Source organism: Oryzias latipes, chromosome 3, assembly GCF_053564925.1.
Source record: "Oryzias latipes strain Hd-rR chromosome 3, Olatipes_Hd-rR_3.1".
NCBI classification, from domain to species: Eukaryota; Metazoa; Chordata; class Actinopteri; order Beloniformes; family Adrianichthyidae; genus Oryzias; species Oryzias latipes.
The window spans coordinates 32,621,416-32,639,533 of record NC_136239.1 but is presented as its reverse complement, the minus strand read 5'-3'; the positions used below and the strand labels follow the sequence as shown (position 1 = coordinate 32,639,533).

The 18,118-nt window shown below is 37.4% G+C and overlaps 1 protein-coding gene across 2 annotated transcripts in view; it reads left to right on the top strand.

The window, feature by feature from the left end:
- slc12a4 (solute carrier family 12 member 4) overlaps positions 1-17,606 on the top strand; it is a 39,854-nt gene extending 22,248 nt beyond the window's left edge. Inside the window, exons 1-24 of one of the 2 annotated variants that reach the window (XM_023953636.2) lie at positions 2,313-2,440; positions 3,197-3,294; positions 3,388-3,519; positions 3,833-3,979; positions 4,240-4,294; positions 4,517-4,647; positions 7,079-7,320; positions 7,704-7,918; positions 8,478-8,642; positions 8,874-8,972; positions 9,080-9,137; positions 9,229-9,403; positions 9,873-9,991; positions 10,579-10,677; positions 10,797-10,916; positions 11,036-11,140; positions 12,139-12,307; positions 12,783-12,978; positions 13,144-13,313; positions 13,409-13,540; positions 13,926-14,033; positions 14,254-14,438; positions 14,528-14,661; positions 14,765-17,606. In XM_023953636.2, the coding sequence (XP_023809404.1) occupies positions 2,395-2,440; positions 3,197-3,294; positions 3,388-3,519; positions 3,833-3,979; positions 4,240-4,294; positions 4,517-4,647; positions 7,079-7,320; positions 7,704-7,918; positions 8,478-8,642; positions 8,874-8,972; positions 9,080-9,137; positions 9,229-9,403; positions 9,873-9,991; positions 10,579-10,677; positions 10,797-10,916; positions 11,036-11,140; positions 12,139-12,307; positions 12,783-12,978; positions 13,144-13,313; positions 13,409-13,540; positions 13,926-14,033; positions 14,254-14,438; positions 14,528-14,661; positions 14,765-14,856 (3,192 nt within the window). In that variant the 5' untranslated portion in view covers positions 2,313-2,394 and the 3' untranslated portion in view covers positions 14,857-17,606. Of the gene's footprint in view, positions 1-2,312; positions 2,441-3,196; positions 3,295-3,387; positions 3,520-3,832; positions 3,980-4,239; positions 4,295-4,516; positions 4,648-7,078; positions 7,321-7,703; positions 7,919-8,477; positions 8,643-8,873; positions 8,973-9,079; positions 9,138-9,228; positions 9,404-9,872; positions 9,992-10,578; positions 10,678-10,796; positions 10,917-11,035; positions 11,141-12,138; positions 12,308-12,782; positions 12,979-13,143; positions 13,314-13,408; positions 13,541-13,925; positions 14,034-14,253; positions 14,439-14,527; positions 14,662-14,764 lie in introns of those variants that run through there. The other variant, XM_004067309.5, reaches the window with a different exon arrangement.
- Positions 17,607-18,118: the final 512 nt, after the last annotated feature.

Here is an 18,118-nt window from a genome sequence, read left to right as displayed (position 1 = left end):
AGTGAACTTTGACGTCTTTGCCTCCCAGATTAAGTCCTAAATGTTTCTTAAACAGGCAGTTTAGCAAAGAGGATTTATGTTGTAATCTTAAGAGGCTAACCAACAATGATATTGTTTTATAATCTGTTTTAAATGTTGCATTTCTCTCATATTTTAAGTGTATAGACAATTTGAAGAAAAGAAGATTCTAGCAACTACTACCAAAGGCTTTATCATTTTGACATCACTTTACAACAGTTATGTCAGTCGGAAATGCTCCTATGTTTGTATCTGCTTCATATAAAAAGCTATAATTTAGTTTCAAATGGCTTGAATTGTGGGGGCTGCAGAGTGGCACAGTGGTTAGCGCCCTTGCCTCACAGCAAGAAGGCCCCTGTCTCAAGTCAGGACCCAGAACAGAACACCAACAGGGAAACCATGTGGAGTCTGCATGTTCTCCCCGTGCATGCGTGTGACACCGGCCTCCCCCCACCATCCAAAAACGTACTCCATAGGTTAATTGTTTACTCTGTGAATGTGATCGTACATGGGTGTGGGATTTGTGGCCCTGCAACAGACTGGCGACCTGTCCAGAATGTCCCCTGCCTTCGCCTTCAAGTGGCCGGGATGGACTCCAGCAGCACCGTGACCTCGAAAGGGACAAAACATGTTTAGGAGATGAATGAATGAAGGGCTTGAATGGTTCTATTTAAATAAGCCAACATCAAGAGATGTTTTATACGACCTAAATTCTGAGATTGTTTCAATAGAAAAACACTTTTTAAATTAAACTCAGCAGATTATTGAAAACACTCCTGTAAAAAAAATCTAAAGGTTAAAAAAATGGTTTGGCACGCAAATCTTTCCCTGCTTGATCCTGTAGAAATGGCAGTTAGCCCTTTTTGCGGGGGCTCAGGTGACTTGTCACTGCACGCTCCTGTAAAACCTGCTGTTGTGTGTACGCAGCATGACTCCTATCTGCCTTCACAACCTGCCAATTAAGCTTTAATCTGTCCAATTCCACATTTAATGTGAGGTCATTAACAGCACACCCCTGCTGTCTTCTTAGCCCTTGGTTAAATCAGCAGAGATGTCATGTGCTGTGCAGCATGGCTTTGCAGGGCAGCATTGAATGAACAGAAGCCCTCATCAGGAAAGCTGTAACCCTTGTGCTATCTTAGATGACCCCACCCTTGCATTGACGTGTTCTCCCTACCATGATAAAGGCAGATAAATGTGGAAAGATTTCATGTAATCCATGGACACCAGTGAAGATCACAAATCATTGAAGAAAAAGGGTTCAGCGCGCTGTCTAGTGGGTCTAGATGACCCAACTCCCAATGTTAAAGTGCCTAGGCTAGCACAAGGGTTAAACTTTTTATTGCATCATGTTAAAGCATTTTTGTCATGTGGTTTCCTTTCCGTAAAAGAAATAAGTGCCTCTCTGCATTGACACATCACATCACTTTAGCTGTCCCTTATCCAGGGTTTAGCCTGCTTTGGCCAATGATAGCAGAGATAAGTTTGAGTTATGTATATAGCTGTTGATCCATACCTTACAAATGGCAGCTGGATCAGATGTGACCCAAGTCGGGTAAAGATGGATGAATTTTTGTTATCACATGAAAGTAGCACTAGAGGGCAGTGTGGTGATGCTGTTCTTGGTGTTTGCAGTGAGATAGATGGGTCCTAAATGTACTTTTACTTTTAAATAGTTATAGATTTTAAAAATTGATTAAAAACATTTTTCCCTTTCTTAGATTTTAAATACAAAGTCAATGTCATTGTGGTCTGCTAAAATGTAGGAAACAGATTAAAATGACAGTTATATTGTAAATGTGGGCCTTAAAGAAAGATTAAATTCACTTCAATTTTCTTGTACATTAAGAAAATACAGGAGAAAAAAAACCTAAACAAAGTCAGAATGAATAACACTTTTCATATTCCATATTTTTTAAGATTTTATCATTTTTAATAGTTATATTACATTTTTATATACTTTTAGTTTTTAAAATGCTTCTTTACTATGGATGAAAAACATCTTAATTTTTTATTAAAATTGCAACCTATTATTAGTTAGGCATTTGTGACCCACATATATGTGCAGCTATAGAAAAACCACTCCTTTCTCTCAAAACAAAGAAAACAAAAAAAAAATGCATCTGTTCCATTTTATAATGAATGCCCATTTTATTGCTCAATGTATGGATAAACGGGCATTTACCTGAGTGAGAGTGGATAACAACAGCTTACTCCTATCCACTACATCACTGCCCCCTCTCTGTGCACCATGTGTTAGATCGGACCCCTGAATGAGTGCTCACCCCGGGTGACTGGGTGTCCTGGATTGTAATTGACAATTCCCCTGACTGGAGCACAGAACACTCTCCTGCAGACTCTGCACAGCTCGTAACCATGCTTCCCTACAGCATTATTAGCAGCAGTGAGACACAGAACACAGGTGAGCAGAAAACTACAGTCAAGGTCATTCAGTGCAGTGGAGAGTTATTGTTTTATTTCATGCTCACTTGGTAAATTGTCTGGCTTCTTGTTGCGAGATTAATTTAGATTTGAGAATGCGGCTGTTGAAGTTCACATGCTCTAATAACTCGAGGTTAGGTAATTTCTTGGTAATGAGATGTTTGCCTGCTTGCGAATGTGAGTGTGTGATAAAGTTTGAGTACAATAATTGCCCTGGGAGCTGTGCTAATCTCTGTTTGATTCTTTCCTCAAAAGCGGAAATAAATGAGAGTGAAATCGAATTGCATGCCTGTTTATCACCTCAACTTGGCTTTGTCATTCTGTGCTGCATTTGGCCTTTGTTTGGTATATCACTGGATTTTTCTGCAATGTGGGAACTGTTAAAATCTTTCAATTATAATTGTGACATTTAAAAGCTGGAAAGGAGGCGTTGTAAACAGTGGAATTTGTTTTTCTGTCTTGAAATACTCAGGCCAGAGCAGGGAATGAGCAGCCCTTTATTATAATGTTCATTTACATTCCACACTTTTTCTATAGTGTTCTGTTTAAAATGTTTCTGTTAAACAAAATAATCTGATTCAAGTTTTAACAAATACGTTTAAAAGGAACAAACCCTTTTACTGGAAAAACGTAAATGAAACTCTTTGTACAAAATCATGTTCTCATATTTTTATAAATAGTAAATATTTTAAAATAATTTCCATTAATAACTGTATGTTTCTTTTCCATAAAATAGGACATGGCAATCATAAAGAAGACAGTCCATTTCTCAGCAGTGCTGATGCTGCAGGAAAAAGAAATGACTACTATGACAGGAACCTGGCTTTGTTCGAGGTCTGTTTTTCTTTTTTTTCCATTTTCAGAAATTTCTGATTGACATGACACCTAATCCACCTGGACGTTACATCCTCCTGACTTTCATTTTAGGAGGAGTTGGACATCCGTCCTAAAGTGTCCTCCCTACTCAGCCGATTGGTCAACTATACCAGTATAACGCAGGGGGCCAAAGAACACGAAGAAGAGGAGAGCGCCGATGCCTCACGGCAGAAGACGCCCAAGGTCAGCAGAGGGGGAGCTCGCAGTTTTCATAATATGTACACTCAGTCATTTGAGATTTGGAAATATTATACTTCAGTGTTGGCTCTGGTCCTGCCTCCTCATCCAAGTTATTAAGGCTCGTTGACGGATTGTTTATGACTTCGGAAACTCTGCTGTTAGACCGTGCCCATGCAGAACCTTGAAACACACAAAGTGCTGATAACAATTGAATGACCTTTACAAAGTACATCAATCAATACTAATGATCTCTGCACTTGTTTCCTGAAATGTCATGCCAAATAGACCACTCTTTGTCATTTCCTCTCTCTGTCAGTCCCCCAACATGGGCACCCTGATGGGAGTCTACCTGCCATGCCTACAGAACATCTTTGGTGTCATTCTGTTCCTCCGTCTGACATGGATTGTGGGAATGGCTGGAATCATCCAGTCCCTCCTGATCGTGATCATGTGCTGTTCATGTGTTAGTATGCCCACACATGCTGCACAGACACGCACACAGCAATACTGCAAGCCGTTTCCTTTTGAACAAAACCTACTTTGAAGCTACATATGCTAAACACGTACAATTATATTATAGATGTGAGCAGATGTGAGATGTGAGCTTTTTCAGTTGTCATTTCCGTGATGAGTAAACATCATCTTTTCACTCCCAGGTCGTCATGTTAGATGTGTTCACAGATTTCTCCTCAGGTTTAATATGTTTTCTCTTTTCTTTGACAGACCATGCTGACAGCCATATCGATGAGTGCGATTGCTACAAATGGTGTCGTTCCAGGTAATATTTAGATGTCATTTTATTTTCTCTGAACTGATCTTGCATCTCTGCTGTAATATATTCTTATTTTTGCACAAAGCCTAAAAAGCATCACTGGTTTAAATTAGTTTTTAAAACTCTGACCACAACAACGTATAGAAGAAAGATCTAATTTTGCAAGGTCTTCTTTCTGTAGCCAACCGTTTTCACTACATATGGTAAAATCCGTTTGGTGTTTTATAGCTGGAGGGGCGTACTTCATGATCTCCCGCTCTCTTGGCCCTGAGTTTGGAGGAGCCGTAGGGCTCTGCTTTTACTTGGGCACTACTTTTGCTTCTGCCATGTACATATTGGGAGCCATTGAAATTTTTTTGGTAAGTCTTCTTTGTTTATATTTTTATGATTTTTTTGCCTTTTCTTACGTTTGTGTCAATTTCAATGTTGTGTGCGAAATAAACAGTTCTATTGGGATTTCAATGAAAGTATAAAATGTGTTTTTGCAAAGGGATTACAGTGTCAAACCCCTAAACAGAAAATATATTCTCTGAAAAATATTTTTGCTTCAATGAAGTCAGGGAAAAACTATCATGTGAATGAATTATAGAAATTGTTAGAAGAGAAAAAGGGTTGATGGCCAATACCTTTATGAATAGCACAGTTGCAAAAGAATCAGGGAATTGGAGTGGCCTTCTAATCAAAATAGGCAATGCAGTGCTGCCTACTTAAAATAAAATCATGAACAATTCTCAACTTCTATCTATGAAAAACATACAGGACACTGGGAGAATGTTCCAGTTTCTTGGGAAAAAAAAGAAAGAAATTCTGACTTGTCTATGCATGTTGCTATTTCCTTAATCTAGCTTCTGAAGAGTGCAGAAGAATCTCTGCTTGCTTCTCATCCTGTTACTGCTTTTGTCTTTCACTTTTTCCTATCCAATTGCAGATGGACTAAAATATTTACTCAAAGAGTTGTGGATCTCTGTTTAATTATTTTTTTCTCCTAATCTTTAAAAGAAAAACTTTCTAGAGATCGTCTGACTTTCTTTCTCAGCACAATGTCTCACTTTTTTCCAGTTGACCTCCCTAGAAGGTCACGACTCTGGAATCAAAAATTGATTGATTTGAGGGAAATTGGGAAGCATAAGGGACTGTGTCCGAATGACAGCCCCCTGCCCGGCAACCAATGTGAGGACACAGACTCTCCCCCTTAACAAATGCATGAGTTACTAAGAGGAGACAAGAGGGTTTCATGCCACAAGTAAGTGTGTGCACCTTGGAAAGCTCTTGGTCAAAGCTGAAGGAATGACTGGAGCCCCATATCCTGACATTTTGAAAGCTACCGGCTGGCCTGCTTTATGCTCAAAGCAGAGATCCTCGTCAACTGCTGGGTATGGACGTGTACAGCAGTGGAAGTTTGGCAAAGGAAAGTTTGACAGAGAGCGTCCTCAAACTACTGATCTTCTGGAGCCCCTTTGCTCACTGAACACTGAGGTGTTTATCAGTGATCCTGTGGTTTCCACAGGTTGTGGGCTCTAAAGTAGATGGCTTTCAGTGGAACGCAATACTCTAACGCTGCCCCTTTTTAGTACTTTTTACCTTTACTGGGACAGAAGCCAGATGGAGTGTGCCTAAACAAATTAGGGTTTGTTTGTTTAATGCCAACGTTCTGTCTGGAGTATCGCAAAAGGAATGTCTCATTAATCGAATGAGTAGAAAGACGATCTTTGCAGTTAGAAATCAGAGCCGAAAAAGACTGGGAAAGCCTTTTTTGTGGATCTTATCTGGAGCAACATAAATTCTTCTAGTGTTTTGTTTGCTTCTGTTGAACGACAGCTATTACTAAATTAGCTGCTTATTTCGTATCTCAAAGCAAGTTCAATGAGCTTGCATCCCTTTTCAACAGAAATATGCAATTAATGGGAACAGCAATACAGCAATCCATCACCAATAAGGTAACCAGGCTTTAGTGACAGCCTGGCAGGTTGAAAGGTTGAGAATTGACTCAAATCAGTGCTAAAACACTTGAGGGCATGCTATTCTGAATAAACACTTCATCCTGCTATTTGGACACTTTGCAAAGCAATTTCCTCAACAGTCTGAAATTGATTTTTTGAACCGTCACTTAAAACTGCAATTGTTAAACCCTTGTGAAGAAAAACAGCCTGCATCCTTTCTTGTTTAACAGTTACAGGGCCATTTTTAATTTTCATGACAGACTAAGGCCTATTAGTGATTCAGTGTTTATATTAAGGCCACAACTAAATCAGGTTTTTTACTATTTTAATCAAATTGCAAGACTCAAATCTCCAGATGTTCAGAAACGATTTGAAGAAGCAAATGCATGCCTTTATCTTCTGTAGGCTGAACTACTGGAACAGCCTGGTGCTAATTTATAAATCCCTTTGTGGCTTGAATTTGAATACCTTCCAAATCCATTGATGGGATACAAACCTACAGCCTCCCATGGTAGCGCTCAGTTTGAACTATCTTGGCCACATCATCAGAGTTGTTTCCTGGAGTCACTTGGTGTTTTGAGTCCTAAAACCCTCAAGACAACCTGACTGAGGCTGATCAGGCCCCACCCTATGTCCAGGGGAAGTTCTACTGCCCCCATTAGTTTACCTTCCATTTAGCTACAATGTACCCAGCAATATATTTTTTAAATAGATGTTTGAATAATGGTAATTAATAATATCATGAGATGCACATGCATCTGTTTTATGCTGTCTTTCATCTATTGTGATGTGAGTTTGTAAATGGAGTGGAAATGCATTAACCTACTTGCTGTGATTATCTTCCTTTTAGAAATATCTGGTCCCTCAGGCAGCCATATTTCATGCTACAGATCCCCTCCGCAGTGACAGCGCCCTGCTGAACAACATGCGGGTCTACGGCTCCCTGTGCCTCAGCCTGATGGCTGTTGTAGTTTTTGTGGGAGTCAAATATGTCAACAAGCTGGCTTCTCTTTTTCTGGCCTGTGTCATTATCTCTATTGTCTCCATCTACGCTGGCGCAATTAAATCCGTCACTCACCCACCAGATTTTCCGTAAGTAGCTATAAATAAACAGTTAATTTAAAAAAAATTATAAAACATATGTCGGCACAATCATGTCATGTGATTTATGATGATTTGGTTTTTTAGCCCCTTTCACACTGTTCCATGTTATTGTTTTTCCTTTTATGTTTCTTAGGCCACGCTCTTTTAATTCTATTTCCCATCTGCAACTAATTAGCAGCCTTCGGGACGATTTCAACTTGTTTTTAAGCTGTAAATCATTCTGAGACAGTCAGTGACAATTTGAGGAAACAACTTAAAAATAAATATAGGCCACGGTAATAAATAAGAGCTGTATCATTATGATTATGATGACGTTAATGGAAGTGCTAATGGTAACTGAGACAGTAATAACTTGGCCATTATTTCCGCAGGATCTGCATGTTGGGTAACAGGACTCTGAAGCTTGATGGCTTCGATGTGTGTGCTAAAACTGTAATGAGCGGGAACATTACAGAGCTCAGCCAGCTGTGGAACAGATTCTGCCTGCCAGGGAACATGAGCAGCACTCATTGTGATGACTACTTTCTCCACAACAATGTGACAGAGATTCAGGGCATTCCTGGACTAGCAAGTGGAATTATCAGTGGTAAGGATGTCCAAGATTCTAAACAATGGAGATTGCGTATGTTGTTTGGTAAAATTACACTTTTTCTTACCATAAAGGCAACATTTCAAGTTATTTGTAATGCAATCTCTCAAATGGGGTTTTGTAAGGATTTAGTAAATGAACTTGAACACAATTATGAATTTACTGTTTGTCTGTTTCATACAAAGTGCATTACTGCTAATCTAATATTTTCATGTTTTTGACGACATTGATTAACTACCTGACCTTTTGAAATTTCTCCATTTTTTAAAGATGTACCTATTTAGATCATTCAAGAAGAGACATGTTGGAAAATATTCATAACTTTCATTTGTGTCAGGAAAGGAATCCTCTCGGTTGATAACATGCTGTATTCCGTCTTCAGATCTGAATATAAAGCTTGCTGATTTAAACAGTTAGAATAAAGAAAAGAAAAATATCAATGAGAAACTGCATTTCCTAATAAAAAAAAGTGTTTTTTTTTATTTTGGAAAAAAAATAATTTTTTTCCCCCCCAAATTAAAACGTTACCTGTTTTAATATTTGTTTTGCATTATAGATAACATGTGGGGCAACTACCTACAAAAAGGGGAGATTTTGGAGAAGGCGGGCCTTCAGTCAGTGGATGCACACAGTTCCATTGAGAACTTTGTCAATTATGTTTCGGTGGACATCACCACATCCTTCACTCTTCTGGTGGGAATCTTCTTTCCATCTGCCACAGGTAATGCAACTTCACCTTTAAAATACTGTGTGTGTGTGTGGGGGGGGGGGGGGGGTAATTGTATTTTGTGATTTTCACATTCTGTAAAAGCACATCAGTGCTTTAAGTTGGGTGTAATAAGTGTTGGAAAAAGAGTTATTCACCACAGCCACTAGGAGGCATTGTGTCTCTTTTTTTCTCTCCCTCTCATTGACGCATGCGTTTGATTGGCATGCTTCCTTGTTTCTGCAGGTATCATGGCAGGCTCGAACAGATCTGGTGATCTCAGAGATGCTCAGAAGTCCATTCCTGTTGGAACTATATTAGCTATAACAACTACTACAATTGTTTGTATCCTCTCTATCAGCAAATATGCTTTTACTTATGAGATTAATATGAATTTACAATCTAAGTACCCCATTTGTGCTATCTGAAAATCCCTAAACTATTGTGTTTAGATTTAAGTTCTGTGGTTCTGTTTGGTTCCTGCATTGAAGGAGTTGTCCTGAGGGACAAGTAAGTTGATGTGTGACACATTTTTTTATAGCAAATAATGGGTGGAGAAGATAATCCAAGTTCAGATTCACTCAGTCACTATTACTTACAGATTTGGAGACGCTGTCAAAAAGAACCTTGTTGTGGGGACACTCTCCTGGCCATCTCCCTGGGTGATTGTCATTGGATCCTTCTTCTCCACTATTGGAGCAGGCCTGCAATCCCTCACTGGTGCCCCAAGACTTTTACAGGCTATTGCCAAAGACAACATCATTCCATTTCTTAGGGTGAGCAACACCCGACCTGAAATCTTCCTCTTACAAAAAATAATTATAGACTATCTGAATGCTTTCGTACGTGCACCAGAAACCTTGGATGGTTGCCAAACGATGAACAATTTACTCATTATTTGTCATGCCAGGTTTATTTGGCTTTACTTAATGTACAAGAAAGGGAAATCACTGAAAGCGTAATCTCTTAAGCATGCACAACTTAATACATATAATCTTTGTCTCCTTATAAGCAAATTTTATAATTTTAGAACACTGAGAACTAAAGACCCAAAAAAAGTATTTTGATTTGTTGTATTGGATTAAAGAAGATTGAGTCCTCTTAAAGTGTTTTTACTGAAGGATTAGGAAAATACTTCAACTTATACAAAAGAGTGCTTCATCATGTATAATACACATTCTCGGCACTATAATGACACCTTTTGAGATTTATTAAAATATTGATTTCTTTTTTTTTGTGTGATAGGTCGTTGGTCATGGAAAGTCCAATGGAGAACCAACATGGGCATTGCTGCTGACTGGTCTCATAGCTGAGCTGGGAATACTTATAGCATCTTTGGACATGGTAGCTCCGATCCTTTCCATGTAAGCTTATTTCACATTCCTCAGGAAAGATATATCAACATTATTATGTGTCTTGGATAACCCCCTGCTTTCACTACATCACACAAGCAGATTTTGACATGTCGGTCAACCACAAGCATAGGGGCCATTACTTCTTTTTTCCTTCAGTTTTAAAACAACCTGCATTAGTTGAAAGACCTGCAGCTGTGGGGGAGTTCATGTCTCTGGCAGTAGAGCATCTATCAATAGATATTTAATGCGTAATTTCTTGGCCTCGACAATTTACATACCAAAGTTGTGCTCGGGTAGGACACGCTACAACATTTTGGCCCTAAGGCTCTACTGTTTATTTAGAAGCACTGGTTAAACACAGCTGATAAATATTGGAAAAAGGTCCTATTTTATTTTGTTTTTCTTTAAGGGTCTTGTTATACTTAAAAAAAAAAGCAAATGTCCCCCCTCATTCATCAGTTAGATGTCTGCATACAGGTACGCTTCTGTACTCTCAAATATTTTCATCATGCTAATGTTCAACATATGGACCAGTTCTGTGTTTTACCTTGCTAAAAGTTTCTGCAGGTTATTGATCCTATTTACTTTGTCAACAGGTTCTTCCTGATGTGCTATCTTTTTGTGAACTTAGCCTGTGCAGTTCAGACTCTTTTACGAACTCCAAACTGGAGGCCACGGTTCAAGTATTACCATTGGTGAGTGAAGTTGGGACACTGTGTGCACATTTTTGCATCTAGTTTGTTTCTCATACATTTTTTGAACCCTCATAATTTTGTATGACGCAAAGCCATTGTTTGGTCATTTAAATCCACAGGGCTCTGTCATTTCTTGGCATGAGCATGTGCTTGGCACTTATGTTTATATCCTCTTGGTACTATGCCATTGTAGCCATGGGCATCGCAGGGATGATCTACAAGTATATTGAATATCAGGGGTATGTATGAAGTTGATGTTACATGTGTTCCTCTGACCTGCTTGCCTCTCTAGTCAAAACTTATGAAGGGTGATCACTCCCTTTATCTTTTTCTACACTGTATTCACTTATATAATCAGAGCAGAGAAGGAATGGGGCGACGGTATAAGAGGACTATCCCTTAGCGCTGCACGCTATGCTCTACTGAGACTTGAAGCCGGTCCCCCACACACCAAGAACTGGAGGTACAACCACAACAGCAGAAGACACTATTACCTTACAAAAACATCAGTGTTGATTTGTGTTTCATTTAAAAGTAAAAAGATATTTAAAGCAAAGGATGTCAAGTAAAGGTTAAAAACAAGTCTCCTCCATGGAAAAGTTACATTTGTGTTTTTCATTTTGGAACCAATCTTTAGGCTCTTTAAGACCTGTGATCTCTTCCACATGGCACTTCCTGCTGATAAAGCAACCAGTCTGTCTTGCAGTAAATATTCACACATCTGGATTCAGTTACGGAAAAAAAAAAAAAAAAAACAGAAAAAAAACTGCAGCCTTAGACTTTCCTCTCCATTACCCAATAACATTTAAACAATCACAATATTTTGTTAACTTTTTGTTTTTTTTTGCATAATGGTTAAATGTGCAATTTGGCATTGAGGAGGGTTAAAATATAAATCTATAATACTGGTTGCCTTTCGGTTTCTAACTGGTTACACTAATTGCCAAATGAAAAAATTGTTAAGAGTTAATCAGCTTAAAAAATGGGAGAAATAAACTCACTAATAGATGCTATTTGTTTGAATGGATAATTCAGAACGTGTGTGGTTGCTTCTAAAAGCATACATGCCAAGCAATACCAGCAAGTTAGGATGGCACACTGCACACAGCACCAAGTACCAAGTTTAGTTTGTCTGTCTTCAACAAACACTCTTTTCAGACGTCAAATATGACGTATTTTAAATGCAGAGGAAATAACAGATGAGTCACTTTGATAAGAAAACAGAAGAAAAGGACCAAGCAGTTATTGCGGTCTATGAGAAAGATGGAAGATGTGTGAAGAAGATATTTTTTCAGCGACAGAGGCAAAAGTGAAAAACCTTCTATTGTGCATGTCACCTGTTATCAGACCCTTTAATCTAAAAACCAGTGTTACTTTTTAAATGAGTAAACATTAAAACATTATGAATGAACTCAGTTTTTTCAATTCAGTTTGTCTGACAATGAAAATTCTGCCCTACAGACCTCAGCTGCTAGTGCTGCTAAAGCTCGATGAAGACCTTCATGTGAAATATCCCCGCATGCTCACTTTTGCCTCCCAGCTGAAGGCAGGAAAAGGTCTGACCATTGTAGGCTCCGTCATTCAGGGAAATTTCCTGGACAGCTTTGGGGAAATGCAGGCAGCTGAACAGGTAAATTCTAGAAAGTAGCACACAGTGTGCACCATTGTTCACTGTTGTATGGCTTTGCTGACTGTGCTTGAACTGATTGTAGCAATGAGCACTCTTTGTAACTTAGAAAATGACACTGAGACTCTTACTCTTGACAGCAATACATTGTATTTTTCTTTGGCAGAGGTTATTTAATTTATTTCACAGTTATGGATAACATGCAACTGGAGTAAATAAAACAGGGTGAGTCACTCTGATCAGATTAGAAAGACATGGGTAGTTGAGGCTATATTTCTTTGAAAATAATAAAAATAAATTAAAACATTTGTCATGATTAACTTGAGATAAAAATGTTAATACATCTTAATTAAAAAACAAACGGCTTTACAGTAATGATTTTAATCAGATGCTACTTTCTATGCCAAACTTAGAATATAGTTTACTTTTTCCTTGTGTTGTAGATATATTAATGTTCAGTATCTCTTAATGATTCTAGGCCATAAAGAACATGATGGAGATCGAGCGAGTCAAAGGTTTCTGCCAAGTTGTGGTGGCAGCAAAGGTGCGGGAGGGCATCGTTCATCTGATCCAGTCCTGTGGTCTGGGGGGGATGAAGCACAACACTGTGGTGATGGGCTGGCCTTACGGCTGGAGACAGAGTGAAGACCCTCGAGTCTGGAAGACATTTATTAGTAGGAGTCCCATTGTGTTATTGACCCTCCAACATGTTAGCTGAACACCCAAATCATTGTTTATTGCCTCACTCCAAACTGTTGTTATAGATTTTATAGATAAATACACTCTACACTGCCCCTGGTTGCATCTTTTTTAAGCTAATGTACTTTAATTTTTCCCAGACACAGTCCGCTGCACCACAGCTGCACATCTGGCTCTGATGGTGCCTAAAAATGTGTCCTTCTACCCGAGCAACCATGAACGCTTCACAGATGGCAACATTGATGTGTGGTGGATCGTACACGACGGGGGGATGCTAATGCTGTTGCCTTTCCTGCTCAAACAACACAAAGTCAGTAAGAACGTATTGTTCTAAAAGAGACTGCTCATAAAAGATTATCATATATAGTCCTGTAAAAAGAAGCCCACACGTATGTTTTATTTTAGGTCTGGAGGAAATGCAAAATGCGCATCTTCACAGTAGCCCAGATGGACGACAACAGCATCCAGATGAAGAAAGACCTGGCCACGTTTCTGTACCAGCTGAGAATAGAGGCTGAGGTGGAGGTTGTTGAAATGGTGAGAGCTCATCTTGCTCCATAGATCTTTTATTTAAGGGTTTTTAAATGCTAAATCGCTTGTCCTGGCAATTCTTGAGGAAACATGAATCATATTTGCCAGGTAATCAAAAATGAAACCTGATGTTCTTGCTGCTGCAGCATGAAAGACACTCTGCCTCTGGCAAGATAGATGCATGAGTGCTGCAGCATGATGAGACCATTGGAAAACAAGAAACTATAGTTGAATATGAAAAAAAAATAAAGAAAAAATTTGTTCACAGAACCTCAAACATAAAAATCCTGTATCAAATGGATTACATGCTGTTACACACTGACCTCCTTAAATAAACATGTTTTATTGGGATTTGATATGTACATTAAACATTTGTTCAATGGGATTTCAGCATGACAGTGACATCTCTGCATACACTTACGAGCGAACATTAATGATGGAGCAGAGGTCCCAGATGTTGAGGCAAATGAGGCTCTCCAGTGCAGAGAAACAAAGAGAGGTATGCTCCAAGTCTCAATTTCATCTGTCTTTTTATTGTTTTTAATGACCATAAGGAGGAAAGAGGTCACAGTATTTGGCATATTTATGTGTTTAGTGGCAAGGAGGAAAGATGTTACAATATTTGGCATATTTATGGGTTTAGTGGCTTGAGTTTCCTCTATTATAAGCACAAACTATATTTACAAAATAGTTTTTTGACATTTGGATGACACATGCAGGCACAGCTGGTTAAAGACAGACACTCTCTGGTGCGGATGGGCAGCCTGTACTCAGACGAGGAAGAGGAGGTCGACGTTCCCCTAGACAAGGTTCAGATGACGTGGACCAGAGAAAAGTGTGAGGCTGAGAGGAAAAACAGGAGCAATGCCCCAGAGAATTTCAGAGAACTCATGAGCCTCAAACCGTGAGTCATTTTTTTATAAACAAACTTTAATGATTTGAGTACTCATGAACTGAGTTTCTTCAGTCAGACTAATGCTTGCTGCTTCACAGGGATCAGTCCAACGTGCGAAGAATGCATACAGCAGTGAAGCTGAATGAAGTGATTGTCAACAAATCCCATGATGCCCGATTAGTGCTCCTCAACATGCCAGGGCCACCTCGTAATGCAGATGGAAATGAAAACTGTATCTTTTGCCTATGTAAATCCGCATGGATGCAGGTGTGACTGCAGTCAACGTGAAGTGTGTGAGCACTTGTGTTTTTAGTTCTTCTTAACAAGCTGCCCAGATATGGAGTTTTTGGAAGTGTTGACTGAAGGTTTGGAGAGAGTGCTGCTGGTGAGAGGAGGAGGGCGGGAGGTCATCACCATCTATTCATGAGGAGTCAGGAGCTGCAACATGGGGAGCGGTTTTGAACACACCAGGACACAGTCTGTTTTCAGAAAAGAAGGCAGCACCTACTGTGCTTCTCAGCAGAACTACTCAGATGCATTCATTTTAAACTTTATGCAAACTGTTGAGTCTAAAAGATATAGAAAAACAATGTAAAAAAAAAAAAAAGAATACACAAATGTGTACATTTTAGTATTTTGGCTACTGTAGATGCTCAACATAATTTTGCTATGGATAGAGGGAAAATATCTGTATTTTTGTACAATTATTACAATACAAAGAATTGTGCTATTTATACTGTTTGGATACATGAAATGACTTCCATGTTGGCTTTTACCAAAAGTTCATATTCATCTTTACATTAAAAAAAATCCAAAAGTGCAATAAACAAATACATTTAGTAAAATAAAAATACATTCCTAAACATAATTTATCAATAATTACCAGTCTCTGGACGAGCTGCTTGTTAATATATAGGTCAAACTGCTTTTAGAAAAAAAATCAGTGTTTGGCAGCTTTTAGATATGAATTCTTTGGTTGTACCACACTGGGTGATGCTGAAACATGTTCTGAGGGATTTGGGGATTAAAAATTAAATTTAAATTAAATTATGTGAGGGATAACACCTCTTTGACATTCACTCATAAACCAAGTGATATTATTTTCTTTACTCCTAATCTTTTTTTTTTCTTTACACCCAATCACATAGTTTTCCAACACAAAACTACGGTTACAAAGTACAAATATTCATAGAGGAGCAAAAAACATTTTTTATCAGTTTACTTAAGGAAATGTTATGAATCGAATAGATTATCGCCATTTTTATTTTTTATTTTTATCTACTATTTATAAAATCTCTGTATAAAGAGAAAAGAATTCAGTCAGCAACTGCCTTCATCTCAATTTAAAAATAATTTTGACTCACCAGCTTGAGATATTACAGGTGTTTTATGAGTAAATAGATCCTCAAATTAGAGTCAATTATGAACAGATGTTGAGAGCCTTGCTACAAACATCATTTGAAAATCCAAAACAGTCAACCGAAGGAAACAGTTTGGAGTTTCTGAAGTCTGTGGCACTTCTGCACGCAACTTCAAGTCCTGTGTTTACATAGAGAAAATGTAATATAAAGGTATAAACACAGGATGAATACACAGGCATCATAACAGGAAGGAAGAAAGCAATTTCTGCCCCTCAGTTATTGATGTGATTGGATGTCAAAGAAAAACATGTAAATGGGGCCCAGAATGACAACAAAGAACCTTGTGAAAATGCAAGCTGAAACCAGTATCACTATCCAGTACTGAGTTTGTAAGCATGTGACGGAAACCTAAATATATGGGAACAAGTCTTGCTTTTGACGAGGTCAGAACGATAATGAATTTAGTATTCAGCTGTTTGGTTATTGTAACCTTAAAAATGTTCTCTTTCACAATTCCCACTTTTTAAAATGGAAAAGTGGTAACTGAATAAAATTCAAGAAGATTCTTTCACAATGTTACTGCAGGCAAACAGCCCCAATGTTTAGTGTGTAGGGAAAAAAACTTTGCATCAATTTTTTTTACATTCCATTTTTACAGTTTTTTACATAAAATGTCTTGGGATACAATTTGGCTTGACCTCAAGTTTAAATGAGAGGCTGAGTTGAAATTTCTTAACACTGCAGATCCAGATCATTTTCCAGACAATAAGCAAACAACCAAACTTAATTGAGCAAGTTTCCCTTTCATTTTCTTGGCTTTCTGGTTGCATTTAAAGTTCAGTGCAGAGGTTAGTGTAAAAGTGAGACTTGTGCCGTGTGATGTATATTTAGCTATTTTCATTCTTTCTAGTAAAATTATTTTAGCAGGTTTTAAATACAATTTTCAATTGGAATTGTGATATGATTAAACCTGAACTTAAGGCTGTTGAGCAACAGTCTGATTTGTTGAGCATGAAAATATCCTACATCTGGTAAGAAATTTGCAACATTACCATGAAAATATTTATTTACAGGTCACTTTTTCCTTTTTGCCTGCAATTTAGGTAGACATTCAAAATTCCTAATTGTAAATAATGATGCCTTCTGTGATAATGAGAAAAGTATGTTCAGTTTGTTTTTGATTCTTAACATTTGGGATGGGGTTGCTGTTTATCAATCCTGAAATCAGACTGGCTTACAAAACATCTGCATACAAAATTTAGGACAAACGTTTTTGTAATAGACACAGAGACTGCATGCAAACCTATTGAAATTTGTTTTTATACTTTATTTTTTACCCATTAATTTTAAGTGTTATTTTTATTTATTACCTTTCTTGTGGCTGCCTTTTTAATTTCTTATAATTTTTATTTGATACTTAGTATCTTGACTGTTTAAAACAGTATGTTTGCCCTGTGTTTTTTTATGTTTTTCATCTTCTGACAAGTCAAAAATTGTTTGCTAAGTGTTTGTTTGCTAAGACTTTATGATCTCAAATGAAACACAAAATACAGAATTGGGCTTTCCATTGATTTCTATATCAGTAAAACCATGTTATCTTATGTCATTCAAGGCCACAAATATGGGCTCTTATTTGCACAAAGGAGGAATAGTTTTTTGTGTGTGTCTTTTTAAATGTATTGTAAATGTAAATGTAAAAAAAAAAAGAAACTGTTTCAGTCAAAATGCCTAAAAAGATGGGAAAAAACATGCTAGACTGTTAAAAATTGATGTAAAAGTATTTTAAAAGGTTAATATCATTAAAACAGAGCACACACACCTGTTTTATCTTTTATGAGCAAATTGCTGATACTTTAAAGAAAAACATTGTTCTATGCTGATGATTTGGCTTAATTGTTGTATGTGTGTAAAGAATGAAACTTAAAAAGTTTTTCGGCAGAAAACTATCATCAATTTTCAGTTTCCCAGAAATTTGAATTCAAAGATAAAAACGTACTTTTATCTTTATTTTCTTGATTAGTGTTACAATTCTAACAATTCCTAGGTGTACATTTCTTTAAAGATTATGCAACAAATTCAGAAAAAAGAATATTAGTAATAAAATAAAAAATAAAATTTACATCAGTTTGTGAAATTATACATATATGTATATATATATATATATATATATATATATATATATATATATATATAAGTGCATTAAATAGATTATATGCAAGTATTTCTGAAATATTTCTGATCTAGGATAAAAGCTCTGTTTATCTTCATTACTGATTTCACAAAATAATTCTTAAAAAAAAGATGTATATACATTTTCTTCCTTAAATA